The following is a 13946-nucleotide window of genomic DNA, read 5'->3' as shown; positions in this document are numbered from 1 at the left end:
ATATTTTACTGTATTTTTGGTTTCTATGGAAGCCGCCCAGAGTGGCTGGGGAGGCCCAGCCAGATGGGCGGGGTATAAATAATAAATTATTATTATATTATTATTACTGTGGTCCTGAGGACCTCACCAAAGTCTGGAGCCAGTGTGGTGTAGTGGTTAAGAGCAGTAGACTCATAATCTGGTGAACCAGGTTCGCTTCCTTACTCCTCCCCCTGCAGCTGCTGGGTGACCTTGGGCTAGTCACACTTCTCTGAAATCTCTCAGCCCCACTCACCTCACAGAGTGTTTGTTGTGGGGGAGGAAGGGAAAGGAGATTGTTGGCTGCTTTGAGACTCCTTAGGGTAGTGATAAAGCGGGATATCAAATCCAAACTCTTCTTCTGATCTGGATTTTTCCACACTTTTTAAAAAGCCTTTCACACAATTGCTAATTGCATGTATGGCATTGCATCTACTTTGGCCCTCAGATTACCTGTTTGGTGGCAACGGTCATTCCGTTTATTACAAAGGTCAGGGTTTATTACAGTCAGTGCTCTGAAAGCACCGTGCCCCAAATGTTATTTGTTTTCCTCCAAATCCTCTGCTATCTGACAGTGGAACAGTTATCATTAACTAACAATTATGAGTTGGGGCCATGCCAAGGAAGGCTTCACTGGGAATTGGTGTGTGACGGTGTTCCAGGAAACCACACGGGTTACAGTGAGCTAGCTAAGCAACCGGGCCAGTTCCCGCTCTCAGAGTGGGAATGGAATGATCCTGTTCCATATCTCCCATTTCCAGCACAGATTCATCAACTTGTACTTCCTGGACCCCAAGCAAGACTCTCCAGTGCAAATGTATCTCTGACATGGCTAATGTGGGTGTAATAGAGCGTAGTAATCGATGGCATTGTCTAATTTAACTCTGAAGAAGACAAATACGCATCTCTCCAGCAGGAGAGAGAGAGGCCCCCCCACAGAATTTTGTACCCACATAATTAATAAAAATGACACCTAGAAGGAAGTGGAAGCAGAATGGTGGCAGTAACTTGCCTAATTCAGAAGTAAGCTGTAAAGTAAGCCAGAAGTAAGCCAGATGGGTGGGGTATAAATAATACATTATTATTATTATTATTATTATTATTATTATTATTATTATTATTATTAAATATACCAGCTGTGGAGAGGGCAGTGTCATGCCCTCCTTCTGCATTGCTCCAAGAATCATCTTGAGGTATGTGGCTCAGTTCTAGCTGACCTACAGAAACAAGCACTGCTGAGGCAAAGCAGGGCAGATTTGGTAAGGTTTGGTAGGACCTCAGCTCCTCTAGTGAAGTCAAGGAAAGGAGGCAGTGCAGAGGACAGGCTGGTTGGCTAGGTTATCTCCCCACCCAGTGATGAGCAGGGCTCCTCTGGTCAGATGGGAAGACAGAGAAGAAGGTCTCCTTCTGGTGATGAAAGCCAGAAGCAGCTGCCCTAAGCTCTGAGGGGTCCGAGACCCCAAGACTGTGACACTCAGAGGTGTTTGGAAGAAGAGTGGGGTGTAAGTGTGATAAACAATAATAATAACTTCAGAGGTGAAAGTAAATTCACTTCTGCATCACCCACCCTGTTCCCAGGGAGCAATGCAACTTACAAGGAGCTTCCTGTTGAGATAATTTTTGGTATATGTTTATCCATGAGTGAGCAGTCCTATTTAGGGTCTACTCTGCTCACCCCGAAAAGCATCTCCGATAATTCTGTTCGTGAAAGTTGGATGTGATTTTCAGTCTTATAACTAGGGGTTCCTGGGTTGCAAACTGGAAATGCACAGTGTCCCTTTGAATTCCAGGATGCACCGAGGAACAAGGCACCCATAGCTTTCCTGGGCTCTGCTGTCTGCTCCCTTTTCCTGCCTGCTCTAGCACTTTAGTACTTAAGCTGTTTAACAGAGCACTTGGAGAGCAGTGGTGGTGTGATAGACGGGAGAAGCCTGTTACATCTGTGAATTTAATGTGACCATGCAGACCTCTGTGTTGCAGCCTGGCAGCTGCTCTTATAACAAAGCTCATAACATGTGAGAAAATAGTGAATTCTGCTATGTTCCCTTTTAACCAGCTCCTTTGGCTTTTATTTAGGATAAATAAGGTATACTATTCATTGCATCAAATTGTAGATTTCAACAGAAGTCTTATAAAGTTCAACGAAAAAAGCAGAAGACCCAGTAGATCTGTTCATTCTATAGTCAGTTCATGCATAAGGTTCATACATGTATAAGTGTCTATTCCACCTGTCTGTTCATAGAGTCCAATAATCCACATGAAGGGTTAAAATAAAAAAAAATCCTTCCAGTAGCACCTTAAAGACCAACTAAGTTAGTTCTTGGTATGAGCTTTCGTGTGCATGCACACTTCTTCAGATACACTGAAACAGAAGTTGCCAGATCCTTCTATATAGTGAGAAGATGGGGAGGGGTATTACTCAGAAGGGTGGTGGGAATGGGAGATTGGCAGATAGCTGAGATGAGCCTGTTGACGACTCTTAACGACTGCAATAGGTCTTACAGGAAAAGGTAAGGGGTGAGAAGGTAAAAAAATGGCTTAGTCATACCAAGAACTAACTTAGTTGGTCTTTAAGGTGCTACTGGAAGGAATTTTTTTATTTTGACTATGGCAGACCAACACGGCTACCTATCTGCCGCATGAAGGGTTGTTACAGTTCCACAGAATCCTTTCACATAGTCTGAGACAAGGATTTCCGGAATATTAGCCTTGTTTCACCATCCTAGGCTTTATCAGTAGTACAGGCTCATATGTAATATGGACTGACCATAGAATGAATGAACTGATCCACTGGGTCTTCTGCTTTTTTCGTTGGACTTTATAAGACTTCCGTTGAAATCTGCAGTTTGATACAATGAATAGTATACCTCATTTATTCAAAAGTACAGCTGGTTATGTCGTGTGTGTTTATTGAGTATGTTTCACGTAACCATAGGTTTGTTGTTGTTTTGTTTTTTTATTTAGGATGAGCAGGAGGAAGAAGAGGCTTTTAATCAGAAGCACGCCTTGCAGAAAGCCAAGGAAGTCAGTCCAATGTCTGCTCCCAACATGCCTGCTATAGAGTGAGTGGCCTCGTCCATCATAGGGCACCCTCTCCTCACCCCCTGAAAACTTGTTACGGTCATGCCGATTGCATTCACATTCAAAAGAAAGAGAAATCCCTCTGTAGACCCTAAAGCAAATTTGGTGGTTGCCACTCAGGTGAAAGATCTGAGAGGTTTCAAGGAAAGCCAAAATACTGTTTAGTTGAGGCTTCTACATTTTTCATGTGGCTTCTGCGCAGTCCTTAGGTTACCACCAGAAAGGAAAATATGAAGTTGATTTGGAGGTTCCTCTTCAGGTGATGTGGAAACTCAACGAGGTTTGATCCGAAGAGCAACATTTTCCCAGAAGGTTTTTGCATATTCTTAGCACTGTGCAGACACCTCAGCAGCGTCAAACTTGCAAGCATTCGTGCAAAGCTAGGAGGGGAGGGATGCAGGAAAGTAGCACACTTAGCATCACAGATTCATAGGGCTGGAAGAGTTTAGATGGTTAAAAGCAGTGTGAAAACGAAAACGTTCTTAGTTCATCAAGTTGTTGGGAAGATTGTCTCCATTCCAACACCAGCATCTTTAAAAAAAAGGGGGGAGAGAGAGGTTTGCTCCATCATTGAGGAAATTAATCCTAATCATAGCCACCTAGAAAGGGGTAGGCAATCTAAGGCCTAGGGGCCGGATGCGACCCAATCACCTTCTCAATCTGGCCCACGGACGGTCCGGGAATCAGCGTGTTTTTACATGAGTAGAATGTGTCCTTTTATTTAAAATGCATCTCTGGGTTATTTCCTGGGCTTAGGAATTCATTCATTCCCCCCTCCCCAAATATAGTCCGGCCCATGGCTGAAAAAGTTTGCTGACCCCTGACCTAGAACTTGGTCTCCAAGTCCCTCTTTTTTACCCTTCAGTCGACATGTTTGTTTGACAAATCTACTAGATCAGGTAAGATTCCTTTAAATGGGATCACACCTTTCCCAAGGGTACATTGAATTGCTCCATCCCAATGGCTTTCCATTTGGCAGCAGGCACCATGTGCAGACTTTAGCCAGAGAGCAGGCCTAAATACTTTGTCCAGAGAGACCCTGAGCCCATTCATATGTTACTGGGGTGGTAGAGTTGCCCCAGCACAGCTTCTCCCTTCTGGCTGCCTCCCACCCTGTGGGAATGTCCTCATTTCACGCTTGTAAGCCAGAATGTATTGCATATCTAGCTTCAGTGGCCCTGGTGGGATGCTACTCTGCAAAGTGCCCATGTGATGCAGTCTACTCATGGGATGCAAATATTTTTACATCAGCTGTGAGCTGGGGAAGCCAGCTCTGCAGCTTCAAATATGTCCCACTGCTAACCTGCTGTGTCTAATGCTTCATGCCTCTAGGGCACAGGGAAAATGCTGGAATTAAGAGTATCTTTGGGAAGAAGCTTGAGGTTGAGAAGAAAGATGCAGTTAGCCAGTCCTATTCCATTGCAGTAGATCACTCCACCATAGCTGTCAACTTTCAGATTTGAAAATAAGGGATCAACAGCCTCCAAAATAAGGGATCAGCAGCCTCACCTGTCCCGGGGACAGTCTACAGGATATCTAACAATCTGGGATAGCAGCAGGAAGCAGCGGGAAATGGCGCTGGAATAAGGGAATTTCCCGCAAAAAAAAGGGAAGGTTGACAGCTATGCACTCCACCTTAGAAGCAGTAATAAAAATGCTGCAAAGCGAATTTGAAGAATATTTAGTGGTGCTGCTTCACTGAAGTCCTTCTAGCTCAGGGGTCAGCAAACTTTTTCAGCAGGGGGCCGGTCCACTGTCTCTCAGACCTTGGGGGGGGGCGGACTATATTGGGGGGGGGGAAATGAATGAATTCCTATGCCCCACAAATAACCCAGAGATGCATTTTAAATAAAAGGGCACATTCTACTGATTCCTGGTCCATCCGTGGGCCGGATTTAGAAGGCAATTGGGCCTTAGTTTGCCTACCCATGTTCTAGCTCTTGGGAACTGGGTGGAGAGCCAAAACTTGAGGTGGGGGTTGTGATATGCAAAAGCTCTCTTGTCTTATGAGAAGCTCTGAACAATGGCAGCGAAGGAAAGCCGGTCCATTCTTGGTTGCGGCAGCAGAAGTCCCAGAAGTAACAAACATCCCAATTGAATGTTCCACGGCTATGCTAGAGTAAGGGTGCTTGCATGCTGAAAAGTACGACAGATTGGATGCTGATGTATGAAAGGATCGGAATGTCTGCATCTTGGCGTGTGTGGGCCTGGATACGGGGGAGTGCTGGCCACAAGGATTTGGCGCATGGTGATAGTCTTGGGTGCCCACAAGCTTCCATCTCTGGCGCAAGGGAGTGTTTCCAGGTGGATTGGTTTGCGGTTTGTATGTGGATATGATGTGCTGTATTTGAGAGGCTGAATTTCATGGGTGCTCACAGATTAAATGGGTTTTGTGGGATTGCGTGTAACACAAACGTGTTACAATATATGTGTGCACATTGCAATATGTCCATGCTATCATACATGCAAAGGTCCAGGGGGGAAGGGGGGAGCAGTCGTCAGTCCCCCACCCTCCTCAGAACGGTGTATCTCTAGTTATTATGAGGAATTAAAACGGAATCATAAAATTGGTCTTAAAATCCACTATCCTATTTTTGTAATGACAAAAATCAGCCTTCAAACATTACACAGGAATCTTACTATATGCGTACACACACGTTTTGCTGAAATATACCCCCCTCACATGCATTTTGAATCTTGAAATGATGCCCCTGTTTCTGCCACTCCTAGTACAGAAAAGCCCCAATCACCATGGGCTATGGACTTGCATATAATACAAGATTTTAGGCATATTTGTGTCTTTCTTCACGGTTGATTCTACAGGTGCAGAAGTTACTATTCTTTAGTGAATCCTGGTAATTCACCCTCTGTGCATTTTTATTTGCATGTTGGAGGCCTGGATTCTTAAATTTTCAGAAACATTGTGGTTTCTGCTTTTGATGTCTTCATTCTATGGTACTCCGCTATTCATGCTATCAAAAGTGTTGGTAGGGGCTTGATTATTCTCCAGTGGCTGCACTCCTTCCACGTCTTCTGTATTCTTACATTTCCAGAATGGGTAGGTTGGAGCCGCAGCCAAGTAGCCAACCACATTACTCCCATAACTTCAAAACCAGGCCTGTTTCCATTTCACATATCTTTTCAGTTCAAATTGTCTGCCAGAGAACCCCTGTGTGTCTATCACAAAGTTCCAGTGCACTGTAGAGTATTCTGGAACGTGCTCTAGAGCACACTGCTCATCCAAAACATGGACTTGGACTACTGCAATGCGCTCTACGTGGGGCTACCTTTGAAGGTGACTCGGAAACTGCAATTAATCCAGAATGCAGCAGCTAGACTGGTGACTGGGAGCAGCTGCCGAGACCATATAACACTGGTCCTGAAATATCTTCATTGGCCCCCAGTATGTTTCCGAGCACAATTCAAAGTGTTGGTGCTGACCTTTAAAGCCCCAAATGGCCTCGGTTCAGTATACCTGAAGGAGCGTCTCCACCCCCATCATTTTACCCAGACACTGAGGTCCAGCACCGAGGGCCTTCTGGCGGTTTCCTCACTGCGAGAAGCCAAGTTACAGGGAACCAGGCCACCCTCGGTAGTGCCACCCTCCCTGTGGAATGCCCTCCCACCAGATGTCAAAGAGAACAACTACCACCAGACTTTTAGAAGACATCTGAAGGCAGCCCTGTTTAGGGAAGCTTTTAATGTTTGATGTATCACATTATTTTAATATTTTTGGAAGCTGCCCAGAGTGGCTGGAGAAGCCCAGCCAGATGGGCGGGGTATAAATAATAATAATAATAATAATAATAATAATAATAATAATAATAATAATACAACTTAAAAACAAGATTAAAATACAACATTAAAACATTGAAACATTAAAACATTAAAATGCAGCCTCATCACAGGAGGAGAAAGGAAAAAAGAAAGAGGGGGAGGGAATCAAATTGACTCCAAGCCAAAGGCCAGGTGGAACAACTCTGTCTTACAGGCCCTGCAGAAATGAATCAGGTGGGCAGAAGCATACACCCTCCCTCTGAGCTTTGACCCTCAGCCCACGCAGCTCTCTGTGCATATAAGCAAGTGTAGAGCAATTATTTTCAAGTATCTAATATTTTGTATACTGGCCATTTCCTAGCTGTGCAGAAGAGGATATCCTCTGCTCTCCTGTGTTCATATTTAATGTCCTGTACAGTGGTACCTCTGGTTACGTACTTAATTTGTTCCAGAGGTCCGTTCTTAACCTGAAACTGTTCTTAACCTGAAGCGCCACTTTAGCTAATGGGGCCTCCTGCTTCTGCCGTGCCGCCGTGTGATTTCTATTCTCATCCTGAAGCAAAGTTCTTAACCCGAGATAATATTTCTGGGTTGGTGGAGTCTGTAACCTGAAGCGTATGTAACCCGAGGTACCACTGTACTTGAGTGAGGTGTGGATTATGAATGACATCTGTGCACAAGTGATAGACCACCCCTGGCTCTCTGTTTGAGCATCTGTGGAGTTGTACACCCCGGGAGTGCGGAGACTGCATGACAATGTCATAGACTGAACCCATGCGTTTTTCTTCCCCAGAAGAGACAGGAGGAGGAGACACCACATGTCGATGTGGGAACCGCGCACCAGCAACCTGTATGTGTGCATGTGACTGCTTGTTGTGAGAGGTTTTGTGTGTGTACGTGAAAGACTTGCTTTGTGAGGTTTGTGTGTGTGTGTTACCTTGTGTTTGTGTTGTGTGAATATGTATGTAGGTATGTGTGCGAACCAACCCCCTGTGAATTAGTGTGGGCCTATAATTTGTGTGTGTTATATTTGTACAAGTGTGTGTGTGTTCGTTCGCATTGTGTGCCTGTGCGTGGTGGTGCGATGTGTACCTAGGAAGCATCTTAACATCACTATCAGGGTGTACATATGTGTGTACATTTCTACACACACACACATTTCTCTATGTATATTTGTGTAGGCAAAATTAAGTTTTACTCTGTGGGTGTGGGTGCTTGCTGACATGTGTCAAGCAGTATGTGTGTGTGTTTTGTGTGTGTATGTATGCCTGCGTTGGTACGTCTGTCTGTTCACAGTGTTCCTGTGTGCAGTTCTTACAATATTTTATAAACCCAACAAAACACCCTCAGAATAGTCCATGCTACAGACAGGCGTTCTGGTGACAGAAATCTCACCGGAGCTTTAAGTCCCTTTGGAATACCCTATCAAGAGAAACGGCCGTGAGACTAGATGAACATTACATGCCAGAAATGATGGATAGGTCAGTCAGTACAGAATGAAGCTCTCAATTTCAAGGTCATGGGTTCAAGCCCCAAGTTGGGCAAAAGTTTCTTGCCTTCCAAGGGCTAGATGGCTCTTGTTCTCCTTTCCAACTCCACAATTCTACGCAGAGAGTTTAGCTTTGTGAGTGATGGCACACCTTCACTAAAAACGCTCAAGCCCCAAGAAACTCAAAGCCAAAATCTGGGAATATTGGGCAGTTTGATTCTCTGTGCATTCACTCACAAGTAAGTTGCCCTTTGTGCCATGGAGAATCAGTTTGAATGGCAGCCTTAGTGGGTGGGGGTGGTAACAAGAGATGAGAGGCACTTCTCAGCTCTCAAGATAAGACTTTGGGTCTCTAACTGGTCTGGGGTGGACTTTGCTCCCAAGTCCCGGTGCTGAGCAGCTAGAGCAGGCTTCCTCAACCTCGGCCCCCCAGATGTTTTTGGCCTACAACTCCCATGATCCCTAGCTAGCAGGACCAGTGGTCAGGGATGCTGGGAATTGTAGTCTCAAAACATCTGGAGGGCCGAGGTTGAAGAAGCCTGATCTAGACAGAGTGGTTTAACTCAGGCTTGGCATTGCATGCCTCCCCTTTCGCTGTCCCTGCCTGCACCCAGAGCATGGGTCCCACTGCCCTTCCTTCCCCTGCTGGCTGATCCTCACCCCCTGCAGAGCCGTAATGGAAATGTCCCATTTGCCTTCTAGATGGGCCGGCTCTGTCTGGTCCCTGTTCTTTCACGCAATAGCACACAAACGAGCATGGCTGTTTGCACATGTTTCCTTGCTCAACTGAACTGCAGATTTATTTAAAATTAACGTACAAGCAGACTGATACCATGTACTTAGGCTATATGGTGGGGGCGGGGGCAGGTAAAGGGACCCCTGACTGTTAAGTCCAGTCGCGGACGACTCTGGGGTTGTGGCACTCATCTCGCTTTACAGACCAAGGGAGCCGGCGTTTGTCCGCAGACAGTTTTTCCGGGTCATGTGGCCAGCATGACTAAGCCGCTTCTGGCGAAACCAGAGCAGGAAAATACACGGAAATACCGTTTACCTTCCCGCCAGAGTGGTACCTATTTATCTACTTGCACTTTGACGTGCTTTCGAACTGCTAGGTGGCAGGAGCAGGAAGTGAGCGACGGGAGCTCACCCCATCACAGGGATTGTTAAAAAAAGAAGCTTCTTTGTTTTGGTGATTGTGTCCTGTTTCTTTATGTGCATTCCCCTGTCGCTTGGGACATGTGGGGTGGGGTGGTTTGTAGTTATCTGTGGATCTCATACAAGTGGGCCTGATTCTCTCCAGATCCTGCAGATGGTGTGATTTTCGAAGGGCTGAGAAATTCCATTGGTTGGGCTGTCTATTTGTGAAATGCAGGGGAGCAGAGAATCAAGTCTCCGTATGTGATGTTTGAATGGTGGCAGGTGCATGCTGTATGTACTGGTTTGTATTCTTGTGTTTCTGGCAGGGCGCAGGTGGACTGAACCCCTTTGTTTTCCTTTCCCAGGAGGGAGAGGAGAAGGAGGCATCATATGTCTGTGTGGGAACAGCGGACCAGCCAGCTGCGCCGTCACATGCAGATGTCCAGCCAGGAGGGCATCAACAAGGACGACCCTTCTCTGCTCAACCCTCATGCCAACGCTTTTCGGAGGAGAAGGCTGCTGGAGAACAGCGGCCTCGAAAAGAACGAGGAGGAGCGGACGGAAAGGTCAGAGCGGGCAAACGAAGAAGGGCCGGCCCTGCAAATCCCAGGTTCCAATCCCTGCCCAGGCAGCAAGGAAGACCAGAAGAGCGCGTGGCACCACAAATCCTTCCATGGGAACTGCGATCTGAATGAGCAGGAAGGCGGAGCGAGCGTTACCTTTGAGGACAGGGCCCGGCTCAGGCAAAGCCAGAGGCGTAGCCGACATCGCAGGGTGAGGACGGAAGCCAAGGAGAACAGGTCAGCCAGCCAAGAAGCTGGCCCCGAAGCGGTCAGCCCCGCAGAGGGAGAGCAGAACCAGGAGCAGAAGAAGAACGAGGAGGAAAAGGAGGGCTTGATCGAAAAGGAGTCGGTGGTTGGCGAGGAGCTGAAAAGGTACCGTATTTTTCGCTCCATTGGACACACCGGACCATAGGACGCACTGGACCATAGGAGGGGGAGAACAGGGGGAAAAAAATTTTCTTCTTCTCTGCCTCTAAAACAAGGTGTGTTCAAGGTACATTCACCAGAGCTTGTGGGGCTGGCGGTGGGGCGAAGCGCTGCTTTCCCCCACCGCCAGCCTCAAAGATCCCTGAAGCCTTTGGAGCGCAGCGCCCCGCTGCCCTGCAGAGGTTTGCGCGCAGCCGTCCCCAAGCTAGAGCAGGGAGACGGAGCCCTCCGTCTCGCTGTTCTGGCTTGGGAACAGCCTTGCTAGCTTCTGCAGGACAGCGGGGTGAAGGCACCCCGCTGCCCTGGAGAGGTTTGCGCGCAGCAATCCCCAAGCTAGAGCAGCGAGACGGAGCCCTCCGTCTCGTCTCGCTGTTCTGGCTTGGGAACAGCCTTGCTAGCTTCTGCAGGACAGCGGGGTGAAGGCACCCCGCTGCCCTGGAGAGGCTGTGCGCGCAACCATCCCCAAGCTAGAACAGCGAGACGGAGCGCTCCGCAGTGCTCCGTCTTCCTGTTCTGGCTTTGGGCTTAGCGGCGCAGCCTGCATTCGCTCTATAGGACGCACACACATTTCCCCTTAATTTTTGGAGGGGGAAATGTGTGTCCTATAGAATGAAAAATACGGTAAGAAGAAATTACCTGGCTTTAGCAAGGATGCTTAAAGAATTATGAAAGAATATTATGATTATAAGAAGCTGGTAAGGTTAACACTTAAGTTTTAAATTTTAAGGTTTATGCTATTATAGAAAGATAAGAGCAAAATAGTCTAGGGTAATGTAATGACAGAATTTTATGAAACATGGAAAGGAAAGGATTTGCTGGGATAATTAATAACTAGGATACAAAGGAAGGGAGGAGGAGGAAGTCTAAGAAAGAAGGCTATGACAGTTAAGGGTCTGAAAACAATTAATTTTTTTTTAAATGTTTTTAAAGGTTAGGGTTTTTTGTATTATTGTCATTTTTTTGTTTTCTTATTTTGAATTTCCCCCCCTTTCTTTTTCTTCTTTTTTACACGGTGGGAAGGGGGTTGCTTTTTTCTTTTTCTTTTTACTCTGTTAACTATTTTTATTTTTTTATATTCCCTTCGGACTCTACTTTGTTTTTGTTTTTTTGTTTTTGTAATATTTTAAAAACTTTAATAAATATCTTATTAAAAAAATGAAAAGGTAAGGGCGCAAGGGGAAACCAAGAACACTCACGTGGGAAACGATATATAATGAATTGAAAAAGATGTTTAAAATAATGTTTGTAAAAACAAACAAACCCAGAAGTCCTTAACTGGCCACGCTGGATCATCATTGGGTGGTGGGCAATGAGAATTTTTACACGTTCAGATGATGTAGGAATTACAGCAGTATTAGCTTGGCCATAGAGTGTGCAAACTGCTGTTTTGGCGTGAAGTAGCTATCAAGTTGGCTGAAAGCCAGAGCCAAACCACCTGGCACAGACAACAAGAGGCAGGGGGAAAGCGCTAGGACTGAAGAGAACATGATAATTCATCTGCAATTTATATATATATATATTAAAAAAATCAGATATTTTTATTGTCCCATAACAAATAAAGTACAACAAAAACATCTCTCTCTCTACAATGCAGAAGCACATGCGTAATTTTTTCTTAAAGCTGGCAGGCTTATATTATTATAAATCTGTCTTTTGTGTATGAGTCTTTTCTCTTTTGAATTCTCGGCTTGTTTCTTTGTGTGCTAGTTGAATTACTTTCAGAGAATATAATGCCGTTCTGTGCGGTTTGACACCTTTTTTTTTTCTTTTGGCACCTCTTTCTAAGCAAAGTTACACAAACACATTTTTAGTTGGCCATGAAAACAGTGCCCTCTCAGATTCCTAATTATTGGACTGGCCATGCTACACGTTGCAAGCAATAATTTTTCGCTGCCCGGAGATGCAGGGATGGAAAGTGTGATAGATGGATCTGTACATTTGTTCTTCTCCTCAACAAGCAGCAGCGCCGTCAAACAAAGCTGCTGAACACAGACTCAAATACGCAGCCACCCCCATCTCCTCCTTCCCTTCTCGGCTCTTGTGCCTGTCATTATGTATGCTGCAAACCCATTGCTGGCCATTAAGATATGTTGCTGCCTGAGCAGGGGCAGCAAATGCCCCCGTCCACCAAGCCAAGGTGCCCAGTTACCATGCATGGGACACGGGTGGCGCTGTGGCCTAAACCACTGAGCCTCTTGGGTTTGCCAATCAGAAGGTCGGCGGTTCGAATCCCCATGACGGGGTGAGCTCCCGTTGCTTTGTCCCAGCTCCTGCCAACCTAGCAGCTCGAAAGCACGCCAGTTCAAGTAGATAAATAGGTTCCACTGTGGCGGGAAAGTAAACGGCGTTTCTGTGCACTCTGGTTTCCATCATGGTGTCCCATTGTGCCGGAAGCGGTTTAGTCCTGCTGGCCACATGACCCGGAAAGCTGTCTGTGGACAAATAACGGCTCCTTGGCCTGAAAGAGAGATGCGTGCCACAGCCCTATATTCACCTTTGACTGGACTTAACCATCCAGGGGTCCCTTACCTTTACCTTGCCCAATTACCCAAAGGCTGGGCAAGTTATTTTGGTACACAAGGCCAGGAATTCCACATGCATCAACCCCAGTCTCTGGCAGTCAGTGAGGAAAGTTCATTAAGAATGTAGTCAGTTGTTAAGAATATCTAATGAGGGCTGAAGGAACCAGAATAGTTTCTGAAGCCATTGTCCTAAAAGCCTCCACAGTCTTTGAGCCTCACCTGTCAAGCTTCTGAGCAGTTGGAGCTGGCAAACTGATATTAGCAGCTTTCCCTCGAATCTGAATTCTAGAGTTCAGTCAGGTCTGACCTTAAAGGATGGTCCTAGAATCTGGATCCTGGTCAGGTGACTGGTTGCTTGCAGCACCCACAATTCACCAGCAATATACCATGAAGCAATATCTTTTTAGGACTCTGGAGATCTTGAAAATGGTGATTGAGGACAGGAAATGGAAGGGGATTCAGAAGTGGATGGGGTCTCCTACCAGTTTTGTTTCTGGGACGTTTTGCACACTTGCAGTACGTTAGGACTACCATATATCTGGATTTTTCCGGACATACCCGGGATTTCAAAGGCAGAAATGATGTCCAGGGGAAATTTCAGAAATGTGGCGCTTTGTCCTGGATCTTAGGCAAGTCAATCGAAAAAAAGCTCAACAATTTTTGGGGTCTTTCTAGAAAACGTTCAACAACCTTCGGGGTGTCCTGGTTTTTACTTTCAGGTTATTTTTAATTTGACTTGTATTCTAACAGACTAAAATTCAGCATTAACAATCCAAGAACTTAAGGGGGGATGACTGTTTTTTGATATATGCTTCTGTGTGGAATGATTGTTCCAATTTCTGAAATCAGGAGGTGTTAATTATTCTGGTTTTAATTAAGTTTGCAATCAAATGGTGTGAGCTGAGTGCAGATGTGCCTAAAGTTTCTCGCTCT

The 13946-nt window shown here is 45.8% G+C and overlaps 1 protein-coding gene across 1 annotated transcript in view; it reads left to right on the top strand.

Annotated features, from left to right (window-relative positions):
* CACNA1E (calcium voltage-gated channel subunit alpha1 E) overlaps positions 1-13946 on the top strand; it is a 479552-nt gene that overhangs the window by 353578 nt on the left and 112028 nt on the right. Inside the window, exons 20-22 of the mRNA XM_083509855.1 lie at positions 2983-3080; positions 7670-7726; positions 9868-10437. Of these exons, the coding sequence (XP_083365981.1) occupies positions 2983-3080; positions 7670-7726; positions 9868-10437 (725 nt within the window). The remainder of the gene's footprint in view (positions 1-2982; positions 3081-7669; positions 7727-9867; positions 10438-13946) is intronic.

The sequence above is a fragment of the Podarcis liolepis genome (genome assembly GCF_965112155.1).
Source record: "Podarcis liolepis genome assembly, chromosome: 6".
NCBI lineage: Eukaryota > Metazoa > Chordata > Lepidosauria > Squamata > Lacertidae > Podarcis > Podarcis liolepis.
This window is presented reverse-complemented; position numbering and strand designations above follow the sequence as displayed.